General features: G+C 43.5%; 1 protein-coding gene across 3 annotated transcripts in view; it reads left to right on the top strand.

Annotated features, from left to right (window-relative positions):
• Positions 1 to 25,390, top strand: part of RAPH1 (Ras association (RalGDS/AF-6) and pleckstrin homology domains 1) — a 2,904,638-nt gene that overhangs the window by 1,161,377 nt on the left and 1,717,871 nt on the right. For all 3 annotated transcript variants that reach the window (XM_044060647.1, XM_044060646.1, XM_044060645.1), the window contains exon 3: positions 15,002 to 15,121. In XM_044060647.1, the coding sequence (XP_043916582.1) occupies positions 15,002 to 15,121 (120 nt within the window). The remainder of the gene's footprint in view (positions 1 to 15,001; positions 15,122 to 25,390) is intronic.

The following is a 25,390-nucleotide window of genomic DNA, read 5'->3' as shown; positions in this document are numbered from 1 at the left end:
GCCCTCTATGTTGAGAATCCATGAGAATTTGGCAATGGGGTGATAGCTTCGAACTGCTTTCTGATAGCAGTGCATATTCCCAGGAGTTCCAATGTGATTGCAGACAAGCTGAGCAGATACATCCTACTGCCTCATGAGTGGTCCCTCAATCCTACTGTTGCGGCGAAGATCTTCATTTGCTGGGGCCAGCCTTGCTGCAACCTGTTCGCCGCTCCAGCAAACCACAAATCCAGCAGCTACTTTGCCCTAATCCCCCCACAGGGGGAGTCCCCAAGAGACGCTCTGATCCACGCTCCAAACCAATGGGCAGAGGCTCAAAAGCAAGTACTTTCCCTTCTCCCTATCAGGGCTATTCAACCTGTTCTAGTAGAACAAAGGGACAGGGTTTCTACTCCAGACTGTTCCTGGTGCCCAGAAAAGAGAACTCTTGGCACCCTATCCTGGATATAGCAATTCTCAACACCTTTCTGGAGGTCCCAAAATTCAAAATGCTTACACTGCAACAGCTTCTTCCAATGCTAGCCAAGGATGCCTGGTTAGTCACCCTAGACTTAAAAGAAGTTTATCTGCACATCTCCATAAGGGCGTCTTGCAGGAAATATGCACATTTCAGGGCAGGCTGTATGGACTATCAGTTCTCTGCACTTCCCTTTGGCTTATCTACTGCTCCAGAGTATTCACAAAATGCCTGGCTCCAGCCATTGCATACTGCAGGCAGAGAAATATTCAAATCTACCCATACTTGGATGTTTGCCTGATTCAGGTAGACAGTCAGGAATTGCTACTTCAGCACCTGGAATTTGTAAAAAGACTTCTAACTTCACTGGGATACACCATCAAAGAAAATAAATCACATCTGGTGCCCAGACAACAAATTTGGGAGCAAGCTTGAACACAACTTCCCAGATGGCATTCCTCACTCCAGAAAAACAGGTCCATCTGACAAACTGTTTCAAACTAATAGCCAACAAAACCCAGCTATCTGCAAGGAAAATACTGCAAGCCCTAGGGTTCATGGCCTCATGCATTCTGTTAATTCCATATGCAAGACTGCATATGATGAAACTTCAATGGTACTTAAGCCTCTGGTGTCAACATTCTCAGGACCTGGAAACATATCTTGTCTAAGGGCAGAATTCCTTTGGTGAGCAGACGCATGCAACCACAACAAGGGACTTCCTTTCACTCAACCCCTTGCCGCCCAAACCCTGACAACAGACTCATCAGACTATGCATGCGAGGCTCACATGGCAGGCAAATGCATTCAAGGCAAATGGAGCACAGAACAAATTCCCCTGCATAGTAATCAAAAAGAGATGCTAGCTGTACAGAATGCTCTGACAGTCTTCAAATACCTTATCCTTCCAGGACAGCTCCTAATAAAGACAGACAACACCACAGTTATGTGGGACATAAGCAGGGCAGGACTCATTCTTACCCACTCTGCAGGTTAGCCATGGCTCTGTGGAACACAACCTTGAGCATCCAAGTGCACCTACAAGTGCAATTCCTGCCAGGCAAGCAAAATTCACTGGCAGACGACTTAAGCAGAAATCTACTGGACCCTCACGAGTGGAAACTGGAACCCAACCCATTCAAACTTCTAACCCAGAGGTGGGGAACTCCGGAGGTGGACCTTTTTGCCTCCCCCCAAAACCACCAGTTGAACAAATTTTGCACCAGGAACCCTCGCAGCAGAGCCTGGAAGGTTGGACACACTATCCTTTACATGGTAAAACCTCTCAATGTATGCCTTTCCTCCTCTGCCCTTCCTCTCAAAAGTACTACTCAAGATCAAACAGGACAGGCCAAGGGCAATCCTTATTGCACCAGATTTGCTACGCCAGCACTGGTACCCACTCCTATGCAGTCTGACAGCAGTGCCCCCCTGGCACCTACATCAGGCACCTTCCCTGCTGTCTCAGGAGGAGGGACAGATTTTGCATCCACAGCTGCAAACCCTAAACCTTACAGCCTGGCTTATCCCATGAATACACCACCAGCATCCCTCAGCAAACAGGTGCTGGACGTTATCCTTGAGGCCAGAAGGCCTAGTACTAGGAAATCCTATGCTGAAAAGTGGAAAAGATATTGTTCTTGGAGTCGGTCTCAAGGAAAGGACACAGCTGTGCCCCAACTTACCTCAAATCCTTGATTACCTAACAGAGCTTCTCCACACAGGCCTATCCTTCTCATCCATTAAGATTCATGCCTCTGCCATCTCAGCTCATTATAATACTGAGCCTCCTCTCTTTTCTCACCCTCTCATTAAGCAGTTCTGAGAGGAGCTAACAATTTAAGACCTCCTAAGAGAGCTCCCACCCCGGCCTGGGACCTTAACTTTGTACTTGAAAAGCTCACACTTCCCCCTTTTGAACCTGCTGCTTCAGCAGAGTTAAAATCCCTCTCTTGGAAAACAGCCTTACTTCTAGCTATTACTTCAGCAAGAAGAGTGCCTGAGTTACAGGCACTAATGGCGGTAGAGCCCTTCATTATTTTCCATGCAGACAAGATTTCCCTCAGGACTAACTCCTCCTTTTTGCCCAAGGTGGTATTCAGTGTGGCTTTAAACCAGTCCAGCCATTTGCCAACCTTTTTCTCTAATCCTCAGAATAGAGGGGAAAGGATCCTGCACTCCCTGGACGTGCAGAGACAGCTCAGGTTCTACCTTGATAGGACTAAGCCTTTCAGAAAATCTGACCAGCTACTAGTCAGGGGCAGAGGGCAAGGCCATTTTGAAGCAAACCATTTCCAAATCCTACAAGCACCATGGAAAGCCTACACCTCTGGGGATCAGAACTCCTTCCACTAGAGCTACTTCAACCTCTACAGCATTTCACAGGGGGGTCCCCACCAGGGACATCCTGGAGCAACCGGGAGTTCTGTACACACCTTCACCAAGCATTACCACTTAACTATTTTTTCTAAATCCAGAGCTGGATTTGCTACAGCAGTCTTACAAGGCCTGCTAGCCAGTCCCAACACTTCTTGACTGCCTCCACCCTTCATCAGCTTTGGGAATCAACCCAAGTGTGATGACTGCAACATTGAAACACGAAGAACATAGTACAGTTGTATACACTTACCATAAATGTAGATGTTCAGGTGTATTCACTGTTGCAGTCCTGGTTTCCCTCCTTCCAGCCCCCTGGCTTTCTCTAACCTTTTTACCTATCCTCTTTATGGCCATCTTTTATGGCAGGGGTATTTTTTTTTTACTGGAGGTGTTCCACACCATGTAATAGATTCCTATTTTGGGGGCTCCTGACATCTAGGACAAGAAAAACTTATGTAATGGCATTGTCTGCATGTTTTATACCCCTGATGACTTGACATCATGGAAGAGGCAACAGCATCCGACGCAGAAATCCCAAGACTCTGGTATTCGGGCTGACTGAGGGCTACCTGCAGGCAGATAACCCAAGTGTGATGACTGCAACAGTGAATACAGTCGAACATCTACATTTATGGTAAGTGTACACAACTGTACTTTTTGTTGGTGGTTCTTACTTTAACCATGAGAGTTTCTGAACTTGCGGCACTGATGCCGTGTCCTCCCTTTTTGGTTTTTCATAGAAACAGGGGGTGTCTGCATACTAATCCTTCATTTATGCCCATGGTGGCCAATGAGTTGTCCCTCAGTCTACCCAACTTCCTTCCTTTTTTTACTTCTCCACACTGCTAGTGTTAAGGATGTTCTTCGTGTTTCACTGTTGCAGTCATTACAATTGGGTTATCCTGCTGACAGGCTACCCTCAGTCGGCCTGAATTCCAAAGTCTAGATCCGGCATCGGTTGCTGTCGCCTCTTCCCTGACGTCAGTGCGCCAGGGATATAAAAGATGCAGCTGACGCCATTTTCTTCAGTCTTTCATGCCATGCGGTGCCCCGAAGCAAAAGCAGTTCGCAAGTGCCCGTTGGCCGACTCCTGAGATTTTCGTGTTCGAATTTCAGATCCGAAGTCTTCTCTAAAAAGTTAAGTACTCCGTTGGGGAAACTTTTTTCTTGCTTCAGACCGATGTCAGAAAAAGTTAATAATTGTGTTTCTTGTGGGAAGCAAATACCTCATAAGGACTTTCATTCTTATTGTATTCCTTGTCTAGGCCCTGACCACGACGTTGCTAGTTGTCGGTTTTGTGCTAGATTTAACCAACGCACTATTAAGCGTCGGTATGATTTTGCTTTTCACTATTTTGGCAGAAGATTTAACTATACAATGTTGTCGGATAGCCATCCGACTACTGGAATTCACAAGAAACGCAAAGAAAAGGACGGGCATCCGAGGTCCAAAACCGACGACGAGGCTTCTTCTAAGCCAGTCACCGGTTCTCAGTGAGGCGCCTTCGCAGCCCCTGACTATCACTACATTAGACTCGCAGGCCGCTACCGACACCCACGTAGAGTCGACCAGGCCGCTGGAAGCTCAAGGTATTGGACCTTCGGCAGGCATCGGCTTCTGAGGGTGTTTTCAGACCTACTCAATTATATGTTAAAACAACTTCAGCTTCAAAGGCAAAGACACAAGTACAACAGCCTCATGGACAGGCCTCCATGCCTAAAAAACAGATGCTCAAAATGGTCGAAGAACTACTTACTTTGATCAGGGGTTCCCATCCCACTCCTGATAAGAGGCCTAGGCAAGAGACAGAATATGAATCTTCAGATCGGGTTTCCATTTCATCGGATTCCTCTTCTGATCAGGAATATTCTCTTCCTCCCTATGAGGATTCTGATGCTGAAGAATCTATCACTTCAGCCTCTCCTCCTGAGGATTATTCTTTTGGGGAAACTTTCTTTCCACTGGGAGAGCCAAGATTATTCTGAATCTAAGAAAAGGCTCAGAGACTTTCTTTTACTACCACAACGCAGCCCCTAGCTATTCCACCTGTTAGACATTGTAGATGATGTATTTTGAGAGTCCAGTCTGACCCCTGACTCCTTACCTCTAACTCCTGTTAAGCCAGACAGGTACTACAGGGTTCCTGACTCTCATAAATTCCTTTTCAAAAACCCTGCTGCTGACCCAGAAACTATCTCTCAGGGTCCCAAAGGGGTCAAAGCTTCCACTGCAAAAAACCCCTACTCCCTCTGACAGGGATTCTAGGGCACTGGACAGATGGGGATAAAAGATTTACACTTCTGCTACCTTGGCTATAAGGGCTTTAAATTGTCAGTTTCATATGCTCAAATATCAGCAATATATTATGTCACTGATTAAACAGAAAATGTCGATAAATTCTGAATGTGCAGAAAAAAAAGAAATGCAGGTTTTATTGCATGCAGCTGAACAAGTTGGAAAGCATACTTTGCAATGTGGTTTTGATTCTCTGGAGGCCTCCTGCAGGGCCGCAGTTACGGGTTCTGTTATTAGGAGGCATGTTTGGTTAAAGGAACAAAATCTACCTGATCATGTTAAGGCAACATTATTAGATGCTCCATTACAGCATGATGCTTCGTTTGGTGTTAAAGCAGAAGACGTATTAAAGAAAATGGAGGACAAAGCTAAATGTATGCAAACAGTCAAGGATTTCTTACAGGTACAGCCACCAAGATTTAGCAGACACTGGCCTACAAAGAATTGGTCCTTTCCAATGTCAGACAGGCCACAAAGGGACAGATACAGACGCCCTAGAGGCAGATCCCGGCCCTAAGGTTCATACAGGCCTAAACAATGGGGTGCTTCTACCTCCAAAACTGGAGAAGACAAATCACAGCCATACAGGAAACAGTCCCAATGACTTCCCTCTGCCTGCGCCAAGCAATTATCTTCTGGCAGCACCTTTACGGGGAAAACTAGCACTTTTTTTCTCAAAATTGGCACATAACCCAGGACAAATAGGGTTGCCAGCTGTCCGGTTTTCTGTCAAAATGTCCAGTTAGAAATTTCATTTAAAACCGGACATGTGAATTCCGGGTTTTGTGCCACTGTTACATAGGCGCCGAAACCATAGAGCGAGGGGGAGGAGCGCCCCCCACTTTTACAGCTGCAAAACGATGGTATGGTCCAGTACGTCTATGTGTGAGTGTGTTCCTGCCTCCCGTGCGATTTTAAAATAAAGGACAGTACAGCTTTCATCATGGAGAGTTTACATATGCCATCTGAACTGCCCAAGTGTTTTTGTTGCTTCCATGTAAGAGTTGCTGGGGGGGGGGGGTATGCTGATGTTTTGTGCTGACATACGCTGCTCCATGTTCACAAGCAGTGTTTTATTCAATCTGTGGTAAACGCTTTCATTTCTAATAGCTAGCGCTTACGGGATTGAATAAAACACTGTTTGTCGACTTGGAGCAGCATTCAATTTATTATTTTACATTACATTAATTAGTACGTGGTGCCAATTGTTTCGAGTCCAGTCACTCTCAGTGCTCAATTGGTAGCGCATTTGATTTGTAGTAGGTAGAAAAAATAGGGCCAGTTACCTTACTCCTTGTAATCAGAGAGGTGCCACAAGTGTTTCAGCTGTGCTTAGCCCATATAGGAAACATCTGAGAAGACTGCTTGAAATCGTTAAAGAAATTTTTGAAGAGGAAAATAACACCATTTAAAAATGTTTTTGAGCAATGTGTTAGTTTGCAGGACAGATTAATGCTGGTAATGCCAATAGTAAAGCAGCATGTGTAGACAAGCCAGGACATGAAATAAATTTGTGGCAAGAGAAGCTCACTATAGAGTCTCTCAAGTACAGTTTATTTAATGCAGAAATGAAAACAAGCACATTTTTGCTAACATTCAATTTCCGAGTTTGTCAGTCTAATTCTAAAGTCTCTTAATGAAACGCTACAATATCTACAATTTTAAGTTTACTTTTGCTGTTTACTTGCAATCAGATTCATTTGGTCTTTTTAACAAGGCTCTTAGTATGCCATATTTTTGTATATATTCAATTATCTGCTTAAAAAATATGTACGTCTGGGCAGATCGGCAAACACTAGCCACTGCTCTGAAATCTGTTGCATTTGAGGATGTTAAGAAACTTAGTAAGAGGAATGACTGTGGTAAGTCTGAAGCTTGCACAGATTATTTTAGTTATAAGGAATACATTAAAAATATTTATTAGTGGCTTGTTGAGTACAGAGCTTTCTGCATGCAACAACGTTGCAAATGTACAACAGCGATGAAGCCCATTTTACCTTGCAAGTGCCACTGCTAGCTTACTGATGACAGCTATGAAATGGAAAGGATTTTCCAAACTGCTGCTGTTGCTGTTAAAAAAAATGTTGTTTTGCTTCAACTGCACCTTTATATAGGATAACAAGCCTTCTGAAATCAGCTAAAACCAGCACTGAAAACAAAATATTCTTTTTTCAGTTGTATGAAAGCCTTACAGTGCTCAAACTGGGAGTTGGCCACACTTGTGTCATCAAAAAAACTGAGTTCAAAAGGTTTCACCTGGTTAAAAAAATGTGAGACAGAAGTGTATACATTTTCTCTAACCATTGAACAAACCGTACACCGTAACACCTATCATCAGTGCCTTAAGACACTTTGATTTGCTAGACCTATCGCACTCTGACTCTCACACAACTACTAGTTGCACACCACTAGTCCACTATTCTGAAAAATAATGTACATGAAATTCTGTCATGCAGTTTTACTCTCAGTTCTGCTGATAAACATCTTCTTTTGATAGTTAACAAAATCATAAAACACTAGGATTTGGAACTCCATTCTCCTTCTAATCAGAATTGTGGATAACTAAGGGGGTTGGGAGGGTGGCCCAATGGTCAAGGTGTTTGTCTTACAAGCACAAGGTGCAGGGTTTTAAGTCTCACAAGGAATAATTGGCTAAACTATAAACCTATCAAAATTCAAAGTGGAAATGAAGCAATTCTTTCCAGTCATTATTAGGTCCCTGACACTCCTAAATAAAATTACATTCTTGAGTATCCACTCTCCTTCGCCCTTTTGTACTATTTTCTGCTGTTGATGATATTGTATACAATGCATATAGTATTATGACTAGCGATAATTTCTGTTAAACATAAATCACAAAATGGAAAAAGTGTAACAAACTAAACATTAGACAAAAATCATCTTGATCATAATGTGCATTATATCCACTAGCACTTTTCAGTATTATTACTATGCCATGCATGTAAATTACATAAGACTTTAACTTTCTTACATTGTTTCTGCATTGCTGGCATGCTTTTGCCGTCATTTTGCTTAAATACACCTAATATCTCTGTTCTACCTATGTATTTTTTTTTTCTTTTTCTGTATTAAATTCAAACAATTATATAAAACGATGCAGCATACGATTCCGCAGCAGCAACCGTTACATTTAATGTACTCAAGAGTCTTACTTATACTTTTAAATGACAAATTTCATAACTTCATCCAGAAATATCTAATTCCGGTGTGTGTGTGTGTGTGTGTGTGTGTGTGTGTGTGTGTGTGTGTGTGTGTGTGTGGGAAAAATTGTACCATCTGGTACGGAGTGTTAATGATGAAGTAAGGATAACATTGCTTACTGTGCCCCTATTCTCAATACATCAATAGGAGTAGATTATTCACCATACGGCTCTGCAGGCATCTGGAACCGAAAAAGAGGGCGTTCTCGTTAGCTGATATCACTGTGATGTCACAAAATGGGTGGGGCATGGATGGGAGAGGTGGTGGGAATGGGTGGAGTTAAGGGTGATGCAAGGGGCGTGACCTTAGTCCGGTTTTAGCCCCAAAGAAAGCTGGCAACCCTAAGGACAAATGGGTCTTAAACATAGTGTCACAAGGCTACAAGTTTCACTTCCATACCCTGCCAAGGGCAAACTGTTGGCCAGACCTGCCAAAACATCAATGGGGAGAGGCACAAAAACAAGTCTCATCCCTCATGGACATGAGGGCCATTTAACAAGTACCAGAGCAAGAGCAGGGACAAGGATTCTATTCAAGACTGTTCATCTATTCTAAACACATATCTGGATATTCCAAAATTCAAAATGTTGACTACAGCAGCTTCTGCCCTTGTTGGGCAAGAAGGCTTGGCTTGTGACTTTAGATCTAAAAGAGGCATACCTGCATATCCCAATCAGACAAACGTGCAGAAGATACCTCAGATTCAAAGCTTGGTCAATGCACTACTAATTCTCTGCACTGCCCTTTGGCTTATCTACTGCGCCCAGGGTCTTCACAAAGTGCCTGGCACCAGTAATTGCATTCTGCAGACAGAGGAATACAAATATATCCTTACTTGGACAACTGTCTCATTCAAGTAGAGAACAAGGACATTCTACTACAGCATCTGGCGTTTGTAAAGAGATTACTACCATGCCTAGGGTACACAGTCAACGAACAGAAATCAAAACTAGTACCCTCTCAAGAGATAATATTCCTGGGTGCAAGCTTAAATACAACTGCCCAGATGGCTAATCTCACGCCAGACAAACAAAGGCAACTGACTACCTATTTCAAAATGTTGGCAACAAAGGCCCAGTTATCTGCAAGAAAAATTCTGCAAGCTTTGGGCTTCATGGCATCCTGCATTCTACTAATTCCATATGCAAGACTGCATATGAGGAAACTTCAATGGTACCTAAAAAGTGTTTGGACTCAACATCGCCACAGCCTGTAAACAATAGTTACTCTCATTCCCTGCCTGCAACAGGAGTTTCGATGGTGGGTGAAGGCCTGTCACCAGAACAAGGGACAGCCATTCACTCTACCCCCAGCCACACAGACATTAACAACAGATGCATCGGATTATGCCTGGGGAGCGTACATGGCAGGAAGATGTATTCAAGGCACATGGTCCGCAAACCAAATGCATCTACATATCGATCAAAAAGAGATGCTAGCTGTTCAAAATGCCCTGACAGTCTTCAAGGACCTACTAAATCCGGGACAACTACTGATAAAGACAGACAATACCACGGTCATGTGGTATATAAACAAGCAGGGAGGCACTCATTCTTACCCCCTTTGCAGACTGGCCATGACTTTGTGGGACACAGCATTGACTTACCAAGTACATCTGAAGGCACAATTCCTGCCAGGAAAGATAAATACTCTGGCAGACGAACTAAGCAGAAACCTCAACGATCCCCACGAGTGGAAATTGGATCCACAAGTCTTCAGCATGGTATTAAGGAAATGGGGATGTCCGGACATAGATCTGTTTGCCTCACCCCACAACTGCCAACTAAAGAGATTCTGCACAAGGACTTATCACAGACAAGCATGGAAAGTGGATGCCCTATCTTTCAGCTGGAAAAACGTAACAGTATATGCCCTTCCTCCTCTGCCTCTCCTCCCCAAGGTACTCCTAAAGGTCAGACAGGGGAAGCCAAAAATGATACTGATTGCCCCAGACTGGCCACGTCAGTACTGGTATCCAATCCTAAGGAACTTGTCTCAGTGCACAGCCTGGACCTTACCTTAAGTGCCTCATCTACTGTCCCAGCAGAACAATCAGATCCTGCACAGCAACCTCAAGACCTTAAATCTGGCAGCATGGCGGATAATGTAGTCATACAAGACGCACCTCACTAAAGCGGTGATGGATGTAATTTTGGAGGCCAGGAGGCCTAGTACTAGAAAATCCTATGCTGGAAAATGGAAGAGATTCTGTGCTTGGAACCAGGCACAAGGAATTGACACGGCTGTACCAAATATTCCTCAGATTTTGCAATACTTGACTGAGATGCTGGACAAAGGCTTATCCTTTTCATCTATAAAAATTCATGCCTCTGCCATTTCGGCTCATTACAATACAGAGCCACCAATCTTTTCTCATACTTTATTAAGGCAGTACCTCAGAGGGGCCAAAAATTTAAGGCCTCCAAGGAGATCACCAGTACCTGCATGGGACCTCAGTTATATCTTAGAAAAACTTACCCTGCCTCCTTTTGAGCCAGTCGCAATAGCTGATATAAAGTTTTTATCTTGGAAAACAGCTCTGCTCCTAGCAATAACCTCTGCAAGACGAGTCTCAGAGCTACAGGCACTCATGGCTGTGGAACCTTTTATCATTTTTTACCAAAACAGGGTTTCTCTGAGGACAAACACGACTTTTATGCCTAAGGTAGTGTCCAGTGTGGCCCTTAACCAAACTATTCATCTGCCTACCTTTTATCCAAACCCAGAGAATAAGGGGGAGAGAATTCTGCATTCTTTGGACATACACAGACAACTACACTTCTATTTGAACAGAACCAAAGCTGTCAGAAAGACAGAGCAATTACTAGTGGCATATGCTGCAGGATCCCAAGGAAAGGCTATTTCAAAGTGGATAGGCCACTGCATTCGTTTCTGCTTTTCACAACATGGCAGGCCAGTACCTAAGGGCATTAGGCCGCATTCAACCAGAGCAGCAGCCACTTCAGCAGCCTTCCTCAGGGGAGTACCAACCAAAGATATTTTAGAGGCTGCTACTTGGAGTTCAGTGCACACCTTCACAAAGCACTATAACTTACCACTCTACTCTAAATCCAGGGCAGGCTTTGCCACTGCAGTCCTGCAGGGCCTAATAGCCGCTCCTAATGCTATTTAGCTCCAGCCTCCCACCAATTGTAATGACTGCAACAGTGAAACATGAAGAACATAGTACAGTTGTGTACACTTACCATAAATGTAGATGTTCGAGTGTATTCACTGTTGCAGTCCAGATTACCCAACCACCATCCCTCATTTCTTTGCTGAAACTTATCTGTACTTCTCTATTCTATACAACCTATGTGGTGTATTTGCTTGTAGATGAAGGCAAAATATATACTTTGGTGCATGCATGTTTTATTGACATATTTTTAGCCTACCCTTTTGGGGGCACCTGACATCTGGGACAAGAAAAACTGAAGAAAATGGCATCTGCTGCATCTTTTATACCCCTGGCGCACTGACGTCAGGGAAGAGGCGACAGCAACGGACTCCGGACCTAGACTTTGGAATTCAGGCCGACTGAGGGTAGCCTGCCAGCAGGATAACCCAATTGTAATGACTGCAACAGTGAATACACGCGAACATCTACATTTATGGTAGTGTACACAACTGTGCTTTCTTCGCACCTTGAATTTAGATAGCTCAGATATTATTTGGGTAAGACTAAAGCTGTCCACAAATCTGATTAGCTTTTTGTTTCTTTTAATGCCAGGACATTGGGTTTGGTGGTTTTCAAGCAAACCAGCTCTTCCTGCATTTCTAAGGCCATTTTGTTTTGTTATTCCTTTCATAGTAAACTAGTTTCAGCTTCAGTTTGAGCTTATTCTACAAGAGCCTCTTCTGGAGCTTTCTTCAGTGGTCTGGATACTAGATCCATTCTAGAAGCTGCCACTCCGTCCTCTGTCCAAACTTTTATTAAACATTATAAGTTGTACGTCATTTCTAGTGCCAGAGCAGGGCATGTCAGGACTGTCCTTAAAGTGTTTGTGTAGGGTTTCTCTGTGCCTTCCTCTTCCCATCCTTTACAGTAGCTTTGCTAATCTCCCACATGTAATGAAGACCGCAGCAGTGATAAGGAAGGAGATAGTACAGTTGTGCAAGATCTTACCATAACAGTAGCTGTCCTACTTTTCACTGGCTGAGGGGTCTGGTACTTTTTGTTCTGTTCCTCTTCCCGCATGGATGCACATGTCCTCTTCTATCCTGGTGTTGCTCTAGTTCTTCTAGTGGACTTGAGTTCTGAGTGTTGGGCTTGACTTTCTCACCTTTATGCCTTACACCTGCATGGCAGCATACACTTCATGGGAAGATGTAAAGGCTTTGGTGTGCTGGCCGAATGATGGACTATCCTTGGCAAGAGATTCCACATGTAATGAGTACTGCAGCAGTGAAAAGCAGGACATCTAATGTTATGGTAAGGTCTTGCTCAACTGTGCTTCTTTTGCCATTTAGGAACTTTTTTGCTGTCCTTTATGAACAGTGCTGCAGTAAAGGTAGGGCTAATTGGGACAGCCACCTTTGCCATCAACTTGTAAGGGCACTGAACGTTGTATGTGTTGGGGGAGTTTGACAGCTTACAAGCTCTGATTAAGTGATTCCAACTGTAGTTTCTTAGCTTGTTAGCTGTTTATTGGTCTATGTTTTTTTAAATTTAAGAAGCGGTATTCTTGGTGAGACTAACTCTCACTTGTGTCATCAGTTTTATATACTATCCTCTGACATCCATAGCTCTCTATGATGTCATAACTTTGTTTTTGGCTGGATCATTCCTTAAAGTGACTTGCTAATTATTAGTAGGCAGTATATGAAAGAGCAAGGTATAATAAATATATGACTTCTCCCAGACTGTCATTAATCTGGGGAGCATTGCAGTAGATACATTAACCATTGTTTTTCACTTGTTCATATTTACAGTCATTTGAGCTATATGTTAATGAGGGACATGGTGTGAAATGGCATTGTTGGAGAGAGAAATATGCTACCCCTTTTCATGTTCATATTGTTTGTGTCTTTCGGCTTTTCCCGGTTAGGGGTCGCCACAGCGGAACTCCGGTCCACTAATGATTGGCAGTAGATTTTTACGTACTGGCTTGCCGGGCCTAACGCACAACCTTCAACGAAGGAACGCCCATTCACGCATGTCGCTACACAGAAGACGCTCTGAGAATCGAACGGCAACGTCTAACTGTGAGGCGACAACGCTACCGCAGCACCACCGCCGCAGTATTTGAATTTGGCATAGAGCATTAAGGCTGTGTACTGTAGTTCCTGCAGTACAGTGTTTGATTCTCTCAGCCCTCATTTTCCTATTGTGTGACTTGAGTAAGTCGCTTAACTGGACATTGCCCTGGGTTGCCCCTGTAAAGGAACTGTTTATCCAGTGGGCCTACCCTGTCAACAAATTATTATTATTGTAATGCACTAAGTTGGCGATATTGCTAGTTTAGAATTATGGAGATATATTTCCATATGTATATTGATATTTCCAAAACAAACTGACTTGTATACTGTTTCTAAGCATCAGAAGAAAGTTTAGATGGAGAAAACTATAATTAAATTTTCTCCGTAAGTGTTGCTGCTTGAGAAATGTAGAATGTTGTTTGTACTGCTAGTTATGGAAATAGACCTGTTTTTATATCTGTAAATGCTTCAATAAATAAGCTATTGGCTTTTACATGATGGCAAGAAATTCTTAAGTCTTATGAACAATATTGCTGTTGATATTGTGCCTAGTTTTCAAGATATGAAAACTTTTTTGTGAAAATTTAGAGATACATATTTTGCATTTTCTATAGTATAAGTATTTATGTAAATGCTGTAAGTATACTGACTTCTGTCATTAAACATATTTTCTGAACACAGAGCCATGTGCACCTTTGTAATAGCATTTACTGTTCACCAGACATGTTTTTGTTTGGTTTGTGTATTTAACTTGGTTTTACAGGAAATTCTCTGAACTCTTGAGTATGTAGCCCACTGCTGCTAGGTGCGATCACTTGACAACTTGTAAACTGTACAATTGTTCTTTAAAAAAAAATCTGACATTTAACAAAGCAGACAAACATTTGAATTTGTGATCACTTATAGACAGGGTGGTGGACATGCTGCCCAGGGCACTAGATCATTTTGCTAAAGCCCAGTTTCTGAATCTATGTAATATCTACCTCTCCTAATGTTCATAGCTTCATGTGTTCTTTTTAGGTCATGTTTTGGGGTTGTTCTTACGGCACATGATATTTGATGGGAGGTCAGCAATATTTGAAGTATGTACATGTATGCTTTTCCTCTGTCGTTGTGTGTAAGCGCATGAGTAGGCATTCTTGACCATTCTTGTACCTAAGGAGAAGGAATGTGGAACTAAAATCCTGTCCTTCCGCCTAACAAATTTGACACTTTATGATGCCTACTTGCATCAGCAGTGGAAATATGCATTGTGGTCTCATTGTTTGTAACTTGGTTTCTCATCCACACCCCCTTTGACTTGTGCCTCCTCAGGTATGTTCATGATCTCCACTTAGCATTGCTTGCTTTCTTGCTCACATAACATTGGTCTCTTTCTAGATGTTGATAATCCTTCTCTTTGTAAAAATCTGTATGTTTCCATAAATCTTCTTTATCCTTTTTCTTAGATGGAGCAGCTATCAGATGAGGAAATTGACCATGCCGCTGAAGAGGACAGTGACAAAGAGGACCAGGATTTGGACAAAATGTTTGGGGCATGGCTTGGAGAATTGGATAAACTCACTCAGGTAAGAACTGTTCTTTCTGTGCTATATTTAGACAAGATGTAGTTTAGCCTCAACAAATAGAATGCTTCCCAGCAAGACAGTAAGTTTTTTGTTTACTGATGATTCACTTGAGTATGCTACTGTTTACATCTATGACTGGGTTTCAAACACTCTGTTTTTTGTTACTTTGGATTTTTCGCTTGTATACAGCCTCAGTTTTCTTTGACATGGTTTGCTTTAAAGCTGTACCACTAGTAGTTTGCTTTTGATGTAGCTTGTAAAGCATAACTTGCGCTGTGTGCTACTGCACATTTTAGGAATATGAAAACTGATAAAAGTGAGTTGTTGGAGTAATTTAGGGATGCATGCAGTCCTGCTTTTGTAGCCTTTTAATTGCAGTATTAATATTATGTGGAAAGATCATCAGCACAAAATAAAGACAGAGTGCTGTTCCACTGTCGAACCAGCATTGAAAACGCTGAGAGGGCAAGTAAAGGATTTTCAGGTAACTTGTTTTTGATCCATTTTATGGTGTGTGTGTGTGCCTGTGTGTGTGTGTCTGTGTGTGTGAACCTCCTTTAGTTTTGTGGAACTTCCAGAACTGTCTAGTGGAGCTTTTATGTAAATAGTCCTACTGCAGTTGCTTCTGTGACAGTGGTTTAACTTAGCATTATATCGCCGTCTACTGTAGAATTAATCTTTCTATACTTCCCATGGAGAATTTGAATTGTTTGCCATGCTTAAGTTTTGTCATTTTCTTCTATTGTGTTAATGCATGTTTTCTTTTGGTTGCTACTCATTGTATCTTAGCCTGCGTGGTCCTAGGTTGTGATTAAAAAGGGTTTGTCTACTGGCCCACTTAACAGCTTATGAAATTGATGAGTAAAATTTGTCAGTTTTCAGGGAAAAAAAAATCACAGGGTTAGAAAATGAACTGTTGAGAAAAGCTTTGGAAAGTGCCATTGTATTTTGTTCCATAGAAGTTACTAAGAGGTTGTATCTGATCTGGTTCTATTTAAAAAGTCTATGCCTGGAATTTACTACTGATGGAGTTAGCAGATTAGCAACCTAATACTAAAAATAAATAATGAGTAATAGAAAAAGATGACAAGTGAATAATACAATGCCTTTCAAGATTATGGGATAAGCTTCCCTTTACATTTGGAAGTCAACAGCTTCCTTGAGAGGTCATCTTAATTTCTTCTTTAAGCATGCATCCATATCTGCAGGAGTTGGACACTTAAAGGCTACTAGGCCACAAGTTTCACAGGTGAGTCTGTACTTTATGTAATTAAGCAGATGAGGGTTAAGTAGTGGTGAAAAGAACCAGCAGTGAGCAGTAACTGTGCTAATGTGCTTCCCTGTGTATACCAGATGCCAAAATGCAGGTGGTGGGGTGTCCATATATAGAGGATAGTGGTGTATTGGAAAACTGGGGAAGAGAGTGGTTAGTAGTATGTAAGAATGTAAGTCAACAGAAGAGATGAGTATTCTGTGGAAAAGAGTTGAGAAAAATTTCCCGTGTAAGTCAGTAAAGGTAAAATGTGACTGTGAAGAAAGATCAGAAGAAGGAAAAAAATGGCACTTCTGCTGCAGGGAAAGAATCAGGATAACAGTATGCAAAATGGAGTGGAACCATAAGAAGTTGCAGGCAGATGGAGATGTGGACAGATGGGAATACAAAGAAAATAAAAAGTACTTGGCCAGGTAGCTTTGAAGGACCAAGGCAAGGAAAGCCTGAGTCTGACAAAAGCGACTAGAGAAAGAAAAAAGAGGATCTGATGTTACATTCATTTGCTCTTCAACCTATAGGTTTCAGTTCTGATTACAGGGTCCGAAAGTTCCAGGCTCCGACATCTGAGTGCCTTCACTACCCATGATGCTCATATCCTACAAATCCTTCAGATCTCGTTTGTGGCACTTCGCTTAGCATCTGGTATCGTGCACGCTGAGCTATCCAGGGTTATTTTCAGTGAATCAGTGCATCGTTTTTATCAATCTTTATATAATTTTAAAGAAATTGCTTTTCCCTATCACCATCATCTTCTCTTTCTTCCACTTAGTGGTATTTTTGCATAGAGTTTTTGTCTCGTGCTTTCCCTTCCCTACCCCTTTTTCTAAGCTGCTTATAACTGTTTTATATATATATATATATATATATATATATATATATATATGTATATTTATTAAAAAAAACTTTTTCCTTTAGCATTATCTAAGGTTCTGTTGTTGGATTTAACTTTGTTGTGTGTGTGTTTGTGTGTGTACACCGTGGGTTTCCTTTTTCTCCTTCAGCATGTCTGATTCAAGACCCGTGAGCTGTGAGAAGTGTAGCACTTGTGGGCACAAAATCCCACTTTTTGATGCACACTCCGAATGTATGGTGTGTCTCAGTGCAGCTCACCTGGACTCGGCTTGTTACATTTGTGCCGGCTTTAATCAACAGGTACTCATTGATAATGTGCAACAAGCTGATATTGAAAGGCCTTCTACATAGCTCTTAATCTTCAGCCACTCCATCCACTTCAGGGGCTCAACTCTAAAAACATAAGGAGCAGAAGAGATCCCCCAGTAGATCCCGTCACTCGGGGGAACTTCCACCAAAACTTCCAGACCTTTGGAGCCAACCATTTTGACTCCTGTAATCATCCAGACCTCCCCTTTGCGGTGGAGCCAAAGCTTCTTCCCGAGCCGGTGACAGCTAGACCCAAGTCCCCTCCCCTACAAACAGCCCAGGCACAGATCCAATCCTGCTTCAGTTGCTTCTTTCGTTAGGTCTTCCTGAAGCATTTCTGAAGCCGAGGTGGACAGCATGATGGTTAAATTTCCCAAGGCACAAATCCAGCTGGGAATCTTGCCTGCTCCATCCCCTCCTGGCTCCACAAGCAATATTCCGACCCTTACACCTAATCTCTCCTTCTCCAGTCTGACTTCAGGTTTCAGAGTTATTGGGTCTGAGCATTCCTGGAATCGAGACATCAGAGCTGACAGGTACGGTTACCTCGACTCCATTGGTATCCCTGACTCGCCCGGCTCTGTTTTGGAGCAGAGTGATTCTTGGAGCTGTAGCTTTGCCATCTGTTTCAAGGGGTTGATGTCAGCTATGAAGCTTTCTGAGCTGTCTGTTCCGCTCTGGACTTCGGTGTTTGATAGCTGTGCTCCAATTCCTCACTCTGACTTGGGGGCAGTTGAGATTCATGGAGCTTCCCCCTTGACAGCTTCGGGTCTGGTGGGGGTGCCTACTGTGTCTCGATCTTCTTCAGCATTCGAGGTGGTGGAGAGAGCCTTGACTCCACCAGCTTCAGAGCTTGCCCCCCCCCCCCAGCAGCTTTTGTGCCTGCGACATCTACTTTGCCTTCTGTGGGACAGCCTGCTGAAATGGGACTTCCATTCTACTTCCCTTTTGGAACCCCTAGAGTTTTCCAGTACCTTCCTGAAGCACCCCACTGAAGAGGTCCCTTGGAAGCACCATTGCAAAAGGAAGCACTTGAATTCCTGTTTGGAATTCCTTACAGAGGACGCCGATCTCAATGAAGGGGAAGGGTTTCCCAGATCACCACCCGAGGATGTCTCCTTCAGAGACATCATGAAAATCTTTCGCCAAAAGGGTGGATGGTCTTCCAAAAGCCCTAACCCAGAGGAATCTGTGTTTCTGGAAGCTTTTGGGTCAGGCCAGTCTACTTCCTGGGTATCCCCCCCCCCAGCAGGGACCCCCTTATTGACCTTGTGTTGTGCACTGCATGGAAGGAACCGGATGCAGTGGAACCAATCCCCAAGCAGCCCAATAAGATTCTTCATGCTCCTTCTGATCACCCCCACTGGACTAAGGTTATTCCTGTCAATGCGATGGTTGTTGCAGCTGCCACCAGAAAGGAGCTGGCCCAGTAGAGCTCCACTGTTCATCCCCCTAACAGGGAGTCTAGGGCTTTGGACAGGTTCGGAAAGTGAGTTTATGCTTCAATGACCTTCGCATTGTGAGCGTTGAACTACTTGGCACATGTAACCAGGCTACACTGGGACTTAGTTAAGGAGCTGTCTAGTTCTGTCCCAGGGTCCATGTCTGCAGAGGAACAGAAGACCTTTTCCTCCAGAATGGCCACCCTTCATTCTATTTCTAACAAGTCCATGAGGTTGATCTCGCTCTGCAGAAGGTGCCTCACGGGTGGCCGGATCAGGCATTGCCACCAGATGCCATGCCTGGATGCAGATTTGTGATTTTTTTGGAACACTACAAGGCATTCTTCATCAATACCCCTTTTGATGGATCGACTCTTTCACGTCCAACAGTTAAAGACACTCTCTTCCAAAGTGAAAAGGATGGAAAAACCTTGTCTGCTGTTAGGATCTGCTTCTCTACCCCACAGCAGACCTTTTTCAGGAACCAGCGTGGAGGTAAGAAGTTGTGGTTCCAAAAATCTCAAGGTCCTTTTAAAGATTTACAGGGGACCCTTTCTCCTAGAGGCAGAGGGGGTAAATGGTTAAAATGACAAATGCCACCCTTATGGCAGAGGGGGTTCGATGAATTAGGGGTCTCAAGATTCTTTTTTTTCTGACAGACCCAATCAGTGGTCCAGAGGGGTTGCCAAACTGCTCGTCTCTGGAGGTAGTCGAGGGACATTTATCTCTACACCCAACAGCCTGGGAAGCTGCTGTCAAAAAGAGTCTTCCAAAGTGTCTCCCCCAGACCAGATCGGCTCCTGCATCTACTCCAGATTCTTTTCAGTGCCCAAAAAGAGGGGGGACCTCAGGCCTATTCTGGATCTCACCACTCTAAACAAATCGGTAGCCAACTCAAAGTTTTGAATGGTCATGATACAGTCATTTCTGCCCTTCCTGCATAAGGCTGAGTTGATGTACTCTATAGACCTTCAGGACACATGCTGTCACATCAGGAAAACAAGCGCTCTAGAAGGTTCCTCCGCTTCAGGCTAGGAGCCAATCATCAGTTCGAAGTACTGCCCTTTGGTCTCACCACAGCCCCCAGGATGTTCAACAAATGCATGGCAGTCGTGGCAGCTCACCTGTGACTGCAAGGATTCAAGTGTTTCCATACCTAGACTATTCGCTCCAAACTGCTCCTACCAGGCATAGACTTCTAGAAGCCAGAGAAGTCTTCCATCTAGCCTCAACCGTGGGCACTTCTAACAACCTGAAAAAGTCTCATCTTCACCCAGTCCGTGTCATAGACTTTGTTGAAGCCCGTCTGGACATAATTCGTTCACTAGCTCTACCACCTCCGGACAGGATTTCCCCTTTGACGGCTCCGGCTCATGTCAAACATAATGGATACCCCCCCCCAAGCAAGTCTTGTCCCTAAGGGCTTTGGGGTCCATGGCAGCCACAATCACCCTGGTAGTGTTAGCTGTCCTTCACATGAGAATACTTCAGTGGACCCTAGCAGTACAATGGTCTGTCCTGCTCTGCCCATTAAATTGCCCAGTCAGGATTTCATGAGCATACAGTCTCTCCTTTGGTGGATCCAATCTGAGGATCTTCTCCAGGGCTACATATTCATCCTTCCCCCTCCCATAGCCACTGTGACCACAGACGCATCCCAAATCGGGTGGGGGGGCATCATCTGGGACAAATGGTCCAAGGCATGTGGTCCCCCTTAGAGACCAGTTTGCATGTAAATGTCCAGGAGATAACAGCGGTGCTTCTTGTGTTGCAAGCCTTCATTCTTTTCTAGCGGGAACTATTGGTATTCAGACAGACATGTCAGTGTCTGGCACATCAACAAGCAAGGAGGAACCAGGTCTTACCCCTTGTGTCGAGAGGCCATAAAGTTGTGGCAGTGGGCGATTTCTTCCAACCGCTCTCTCATAGAGATGTACATTCTGGGGAATTTGAACATCCTGGCGGACAGGCTCAGCAGGACCATTCTGATGCCTCACTAGTGGTCTCTGAATCCTTCAGTGGCAAATATGATCTTCCAGAGATGGGAGTCAACCTCGGTGCATTCTTTTCGTGACTCCCTCCAACACTAAGTGCAGTGAGTTTTTTGCCCTGATCCCTCCATGGGGACAGTCAGAGAGATGCTTTAGTCCATGCTTGGCCCCTCGGTCTGGTCTATGCCTATCCCCCCTCTTCCACTCATTCCCAAATTTCTGTAAAAAGCTCAGAGGTTGAAGTGCCAAGTGATCCACATTGCCCCCTTTAGGCCCCAACAAGTCTGGCTCCCCTTCCTTTGGTCTCACCTAGTTTGTCCACCTTGGGGCTCTGGACACCTATTCAGATCTGTTATCCTATCTCCTGGGGCACTCCCATCTGGATCTTATGAACCTGAAACTAACTGCTTGGTTGCTCCACTTCCAATGATTGCTAGAACTCCTGGGCTTTCTTCCCTAGTAAGAACAATTTTGATTGTGGCGCACACACCATCCATGAGGAAGTTATACAGTAGCAAATGGAAGAGATTCTCCATTTAGACTCATTAGAACAGTCCAGATGCTTTTACAGCCATGGTTCCTGCTGTGTTGGACTTCCTGGCATATATTTTTCATAATGGGTCTAGTTTTTCAACGGTGAAAGTGCAACTGGCAGCCATTTCCAATTTTCAAATGGGGGAAAATTCTCTCTCTAACGTCGTCCAAATTGTGCAAGGCCTTCTTAAAAGGTACCTTTTTCCTTTGCCCGCCTGTTAAGAAACCTGCGCTCCCCTGGGCTCTCACCCTGGTTTTACAGGCTTTAATCTTGCCCCCCCCCCTTTGAACCTTCAGCAAAGGTAGATTTAAAGTTTCTGACCTGGAAAACCATCTTCTTGGTGGCTATTACTTCATTCAAGAGAATATCTGAAATACAGGCTTTGTCATGCAAGCCTCCATATTTGATTTTTTTCCCCCAAGGACGGAGTTACTTTGTGCACTTAACCCTTCCTTTTTGCTCAGGGTTGCTTCTGAGGCTAACATAAACCAAGTTATATCAGTCTGCCTGTATTCCTCCCTAATTTTCAAAACAAGGGAGAGTATCTGCTTCATATGTTGGATGTACATAGACAACTCTGCTTCTGTTTGCATAGAACCAAAACATTTAGGAAATCTGACCAACTTATAGTTTTTTCCAAGACCAGTTTCCAAGGTTACCTTGGTTCATTGAATTACTGGTTGCATTAAACTTGAGTATTCCACAAAGGGCACCCCCTTACCTTGTCACATTAAGGCCCATTCAATTAAATCTGTTTCCATCTCTTCAGCCTTCTGGTCGAAATTTCCCATTGATGAAATTTGTGCAGCTGCTACTTGGTCAAATCAACATATGTTTATTTCTCATTACAAATGAGACATTATTTCCAGGAACAGGGCATTGCTCTGGAATATCCTTCCTTGAGGGCCACCCAAGTTCCTTCTGTAGCTGGGTACTCTGTCCCGTAAGTTGAACAGGATATGAAGGCACCATCATCAGTTAAAGAAGTTATGTACTCACCATAAAGTTCCTTCTGTGTTGCCACCTCTCATTTGCTCTTCAACCTTCCCTCCCTCCATCCCCCCTGCCTTTTGAAGGACCTAACGAAAATTCTTGGATAGATACTTCTGTACTGTTTTGAGCTCCTGAAGTATTCCTGCATGACTTTTCCCATTTTTTCTAAGTATTTTCTTTCTAATTACTTGATGATAAGATTATGTGATATAATAAGGTGCAGCAAACTCAATCTGAGGAATTTGGAGGAGAGGCGCATCATCATGGGTAGGGAAGGAGCTCTGATGTCAGAGCCTGGAGCTTTGGTATGCAGCTGAGTCGGATCTGATGCTCGGATCTGAAACCCATAGGTTGAAGAGCAAATGAGGGGCAACAACACAGATGAAACGTTATGGTGGGTACATAACTTCTTTTTCTTTGGGTTCTTAGGTACATACTAAGCTAATGACCACTAGGGCCCATACAAGACTAGCTGTGCAACCTAAATGTGACCCACAAATTTGATTTATATCCAGGTGATTTATGGACTGCCTGTGTCCTTCAGAGACATGGGACCCAGACCGGGACTGAATTTCCTATTACCCATCCATTGGTCCTTGTTGCCCTTAAATAGGGATAGGGAGGAACTCTGCTTCACGTGTATGGGGAGCCTGTTCTAGAGAATGGGATTTCTCTGAGAAACATATCTGTCTCTCCAACTTTTGTCCTATTTATGTTGCAAGCAAAGTTTAGGTTGTTTAATCTAACAGTTCTGATGTTTTGTTTTGCAGATGTGCAAAAGGTTCTTTAAAACATGTTCCAGGGGATACCTTGTATACCAGGCACAGATAACTTCACAGCAGTCTGTATGATACCAAGTAAAGAGACAAGGGGGTTCAAGGTGATCAGTGTAGGACATTGTGTTTTACTCCTTGTGTACTTTTTGTGGGGATCCTTTGCTGCATGTGTCTGGTCAAGTACATATATAGGTGGGGATAACAACTCTATGATGGGTTTGATGAGGGATGAGTACAGTGTTATGATCTGTCCAAACCAAGATGCCAGCAACACAGAAGGATTTTCTTGGACACATGATGGTCGAAGGCTAGGTTACAATCTACAGGAGTTCCCAGATCCTTGACTGATGAATCAACTTTTAAGGGTGTTTTATTGATGTAGTTACAAGGGGTAACAGACTTCCCAAAAGGTACTATTATGCATTTCTTGGTATTGAATTTTGAGCCATGGCTTGGGCACCAAGCATTTGTATTAGACCTTTCCTGAAGGCTGTTCTCATCTTGGGGGGAATTCAGTGAATGCTCCCAGTTTGCAGTCATCTTAACTTTGACATTTGAAAAGTAGATGTCAAAGAGGAGTAGGCCCAGCACACAGCCCTGGGGGACTCCACTAGTGACCAGCCTCTTTGTGAGGTGGCCAAGAGTCTAACCTCTTGGGTCCTATCAGTGATCCAGCTAGCTATTCAGCATGTTATATATGGGTTTATACCTAGTTGTTGATAGTGCCAAATTGGGGCATTGTATCAAATGTTTTAGCCAGATTTAGGTAGGCAGTGTGAACCATTTTCCATTGCATTAGTGACCTTTTCAAAGAAGTCCACCAGATTCAGTAAGCATGACCTTTCTTTGACAGAGCCAAACTGGGATGGATCCAGTGTCTGGATTTCTCCTTTGTCCACGTTAATTTCCATGATAATTCTTTCCATGGCTTTGCAAGTAAGACTAGTCAGACTAATGAGTCTATGGTTTCCAGGATCTGTTGAAGGTCCACCCTTATAAAGGGGGGATGACCATCAGAGTCCTCCATTTACATGGCAAAATGCCTGTTTTAAGACCATAGCTAAATAGTATTTTACACTATTCAGGAGACATCCTGGGACGTTATCAGGGTGCATTGAGGCCGTGTTCTGGGATTTAGTGAGTGCAGCTAGTACATACTCCTTAGATATATTTGGTGGGGCTATATTTGAGGTTATTTTTGGATGGGATGGTTGGGGTGAGAGTGGGAACTGAATTTGTCTGCTACCAGGTTTGCTATATCACCAGGCTCAGTGAATGTGGCACTATTGACCAGCAGTTCAGCACATTGCTGTATGTTGCCCTTGAGGTTTCTGACATAGCTGTAGAAGAACTTCTAGTTAGTTATCTTTCACCTGGGAGGCTATCTAACCTCCTGACAGGTGATGACGTGTCTGAACATGGGCTAAATTCTTGCTCTGGCTTGTAATGGCATTTTTCTGTGATCCTAAGTTGGTTTTACTTGACCTAATTAGCCCTCTTAGTTGCCTATTTAGTTTAATGAGAGAGTTTTTTTTCTATATGGGAAGTACCCTTCTTGATTGTCCCATAGTTTTTTTCCTTTTGTTGTATATCCTATTTAATTTGGGATGCCACCAAGACGGTTTGTTTCTGGGGCTAGTCCTGGGCTTGCATATTGTAAGGTACAGCAGCCTCTGTGCACCCATTAACATGGTTGTACAGAGAGTGTGAGCAGTTCAGCATAGGCTGCTGTGTTCTCAGGGTTTGGAGGGACATTGAATTTTCACAAACCATCACTTAATAAAAGGTAGTTTGCTTTGAAATAGTTCTGAATTTTACTAGTTTTAATGGGGTTACAGCGCTGATTTTGATTTCAAAGGTGACCGCTTTATGGTGAGAGCTTACAAGAGAAGACGAGGGGGTTGCAGCATTCTCCTATATTTGAAAGCATGAGGTCCAGTACGTTGGAGAGTCTAGTAGGCATATTCACTATTTGGTCAGGGATATTTTTATTTACGAAGTCCAGGAATCTCTGTGCCTGTAGATATGAGGCTGTGTAGGGTTTCCTCCCTGTATTAGGGATACATTCTCCCATGAAATGGGGTGTTAGGTTGACTGG

Source organism: Protopterus annectens, chromosome 2.part0 (genome assembly GCF_019279795.1).
Source record: "Protopterus annectens isolate FY-2018-M chromosome 2.part0, PAN1.0, whole genome shotgun sequence".
Lineage (NCBI taxonomy): Eukaryota > Metazoa > Chordata > Ceratodontiformes > Protopteridae > Protopterus > Protopterus annectens.
Note: the sequence above shows the minus strand (reverse complement) of the source record. Positions and strands in the feature narration are given on the sequence as shown.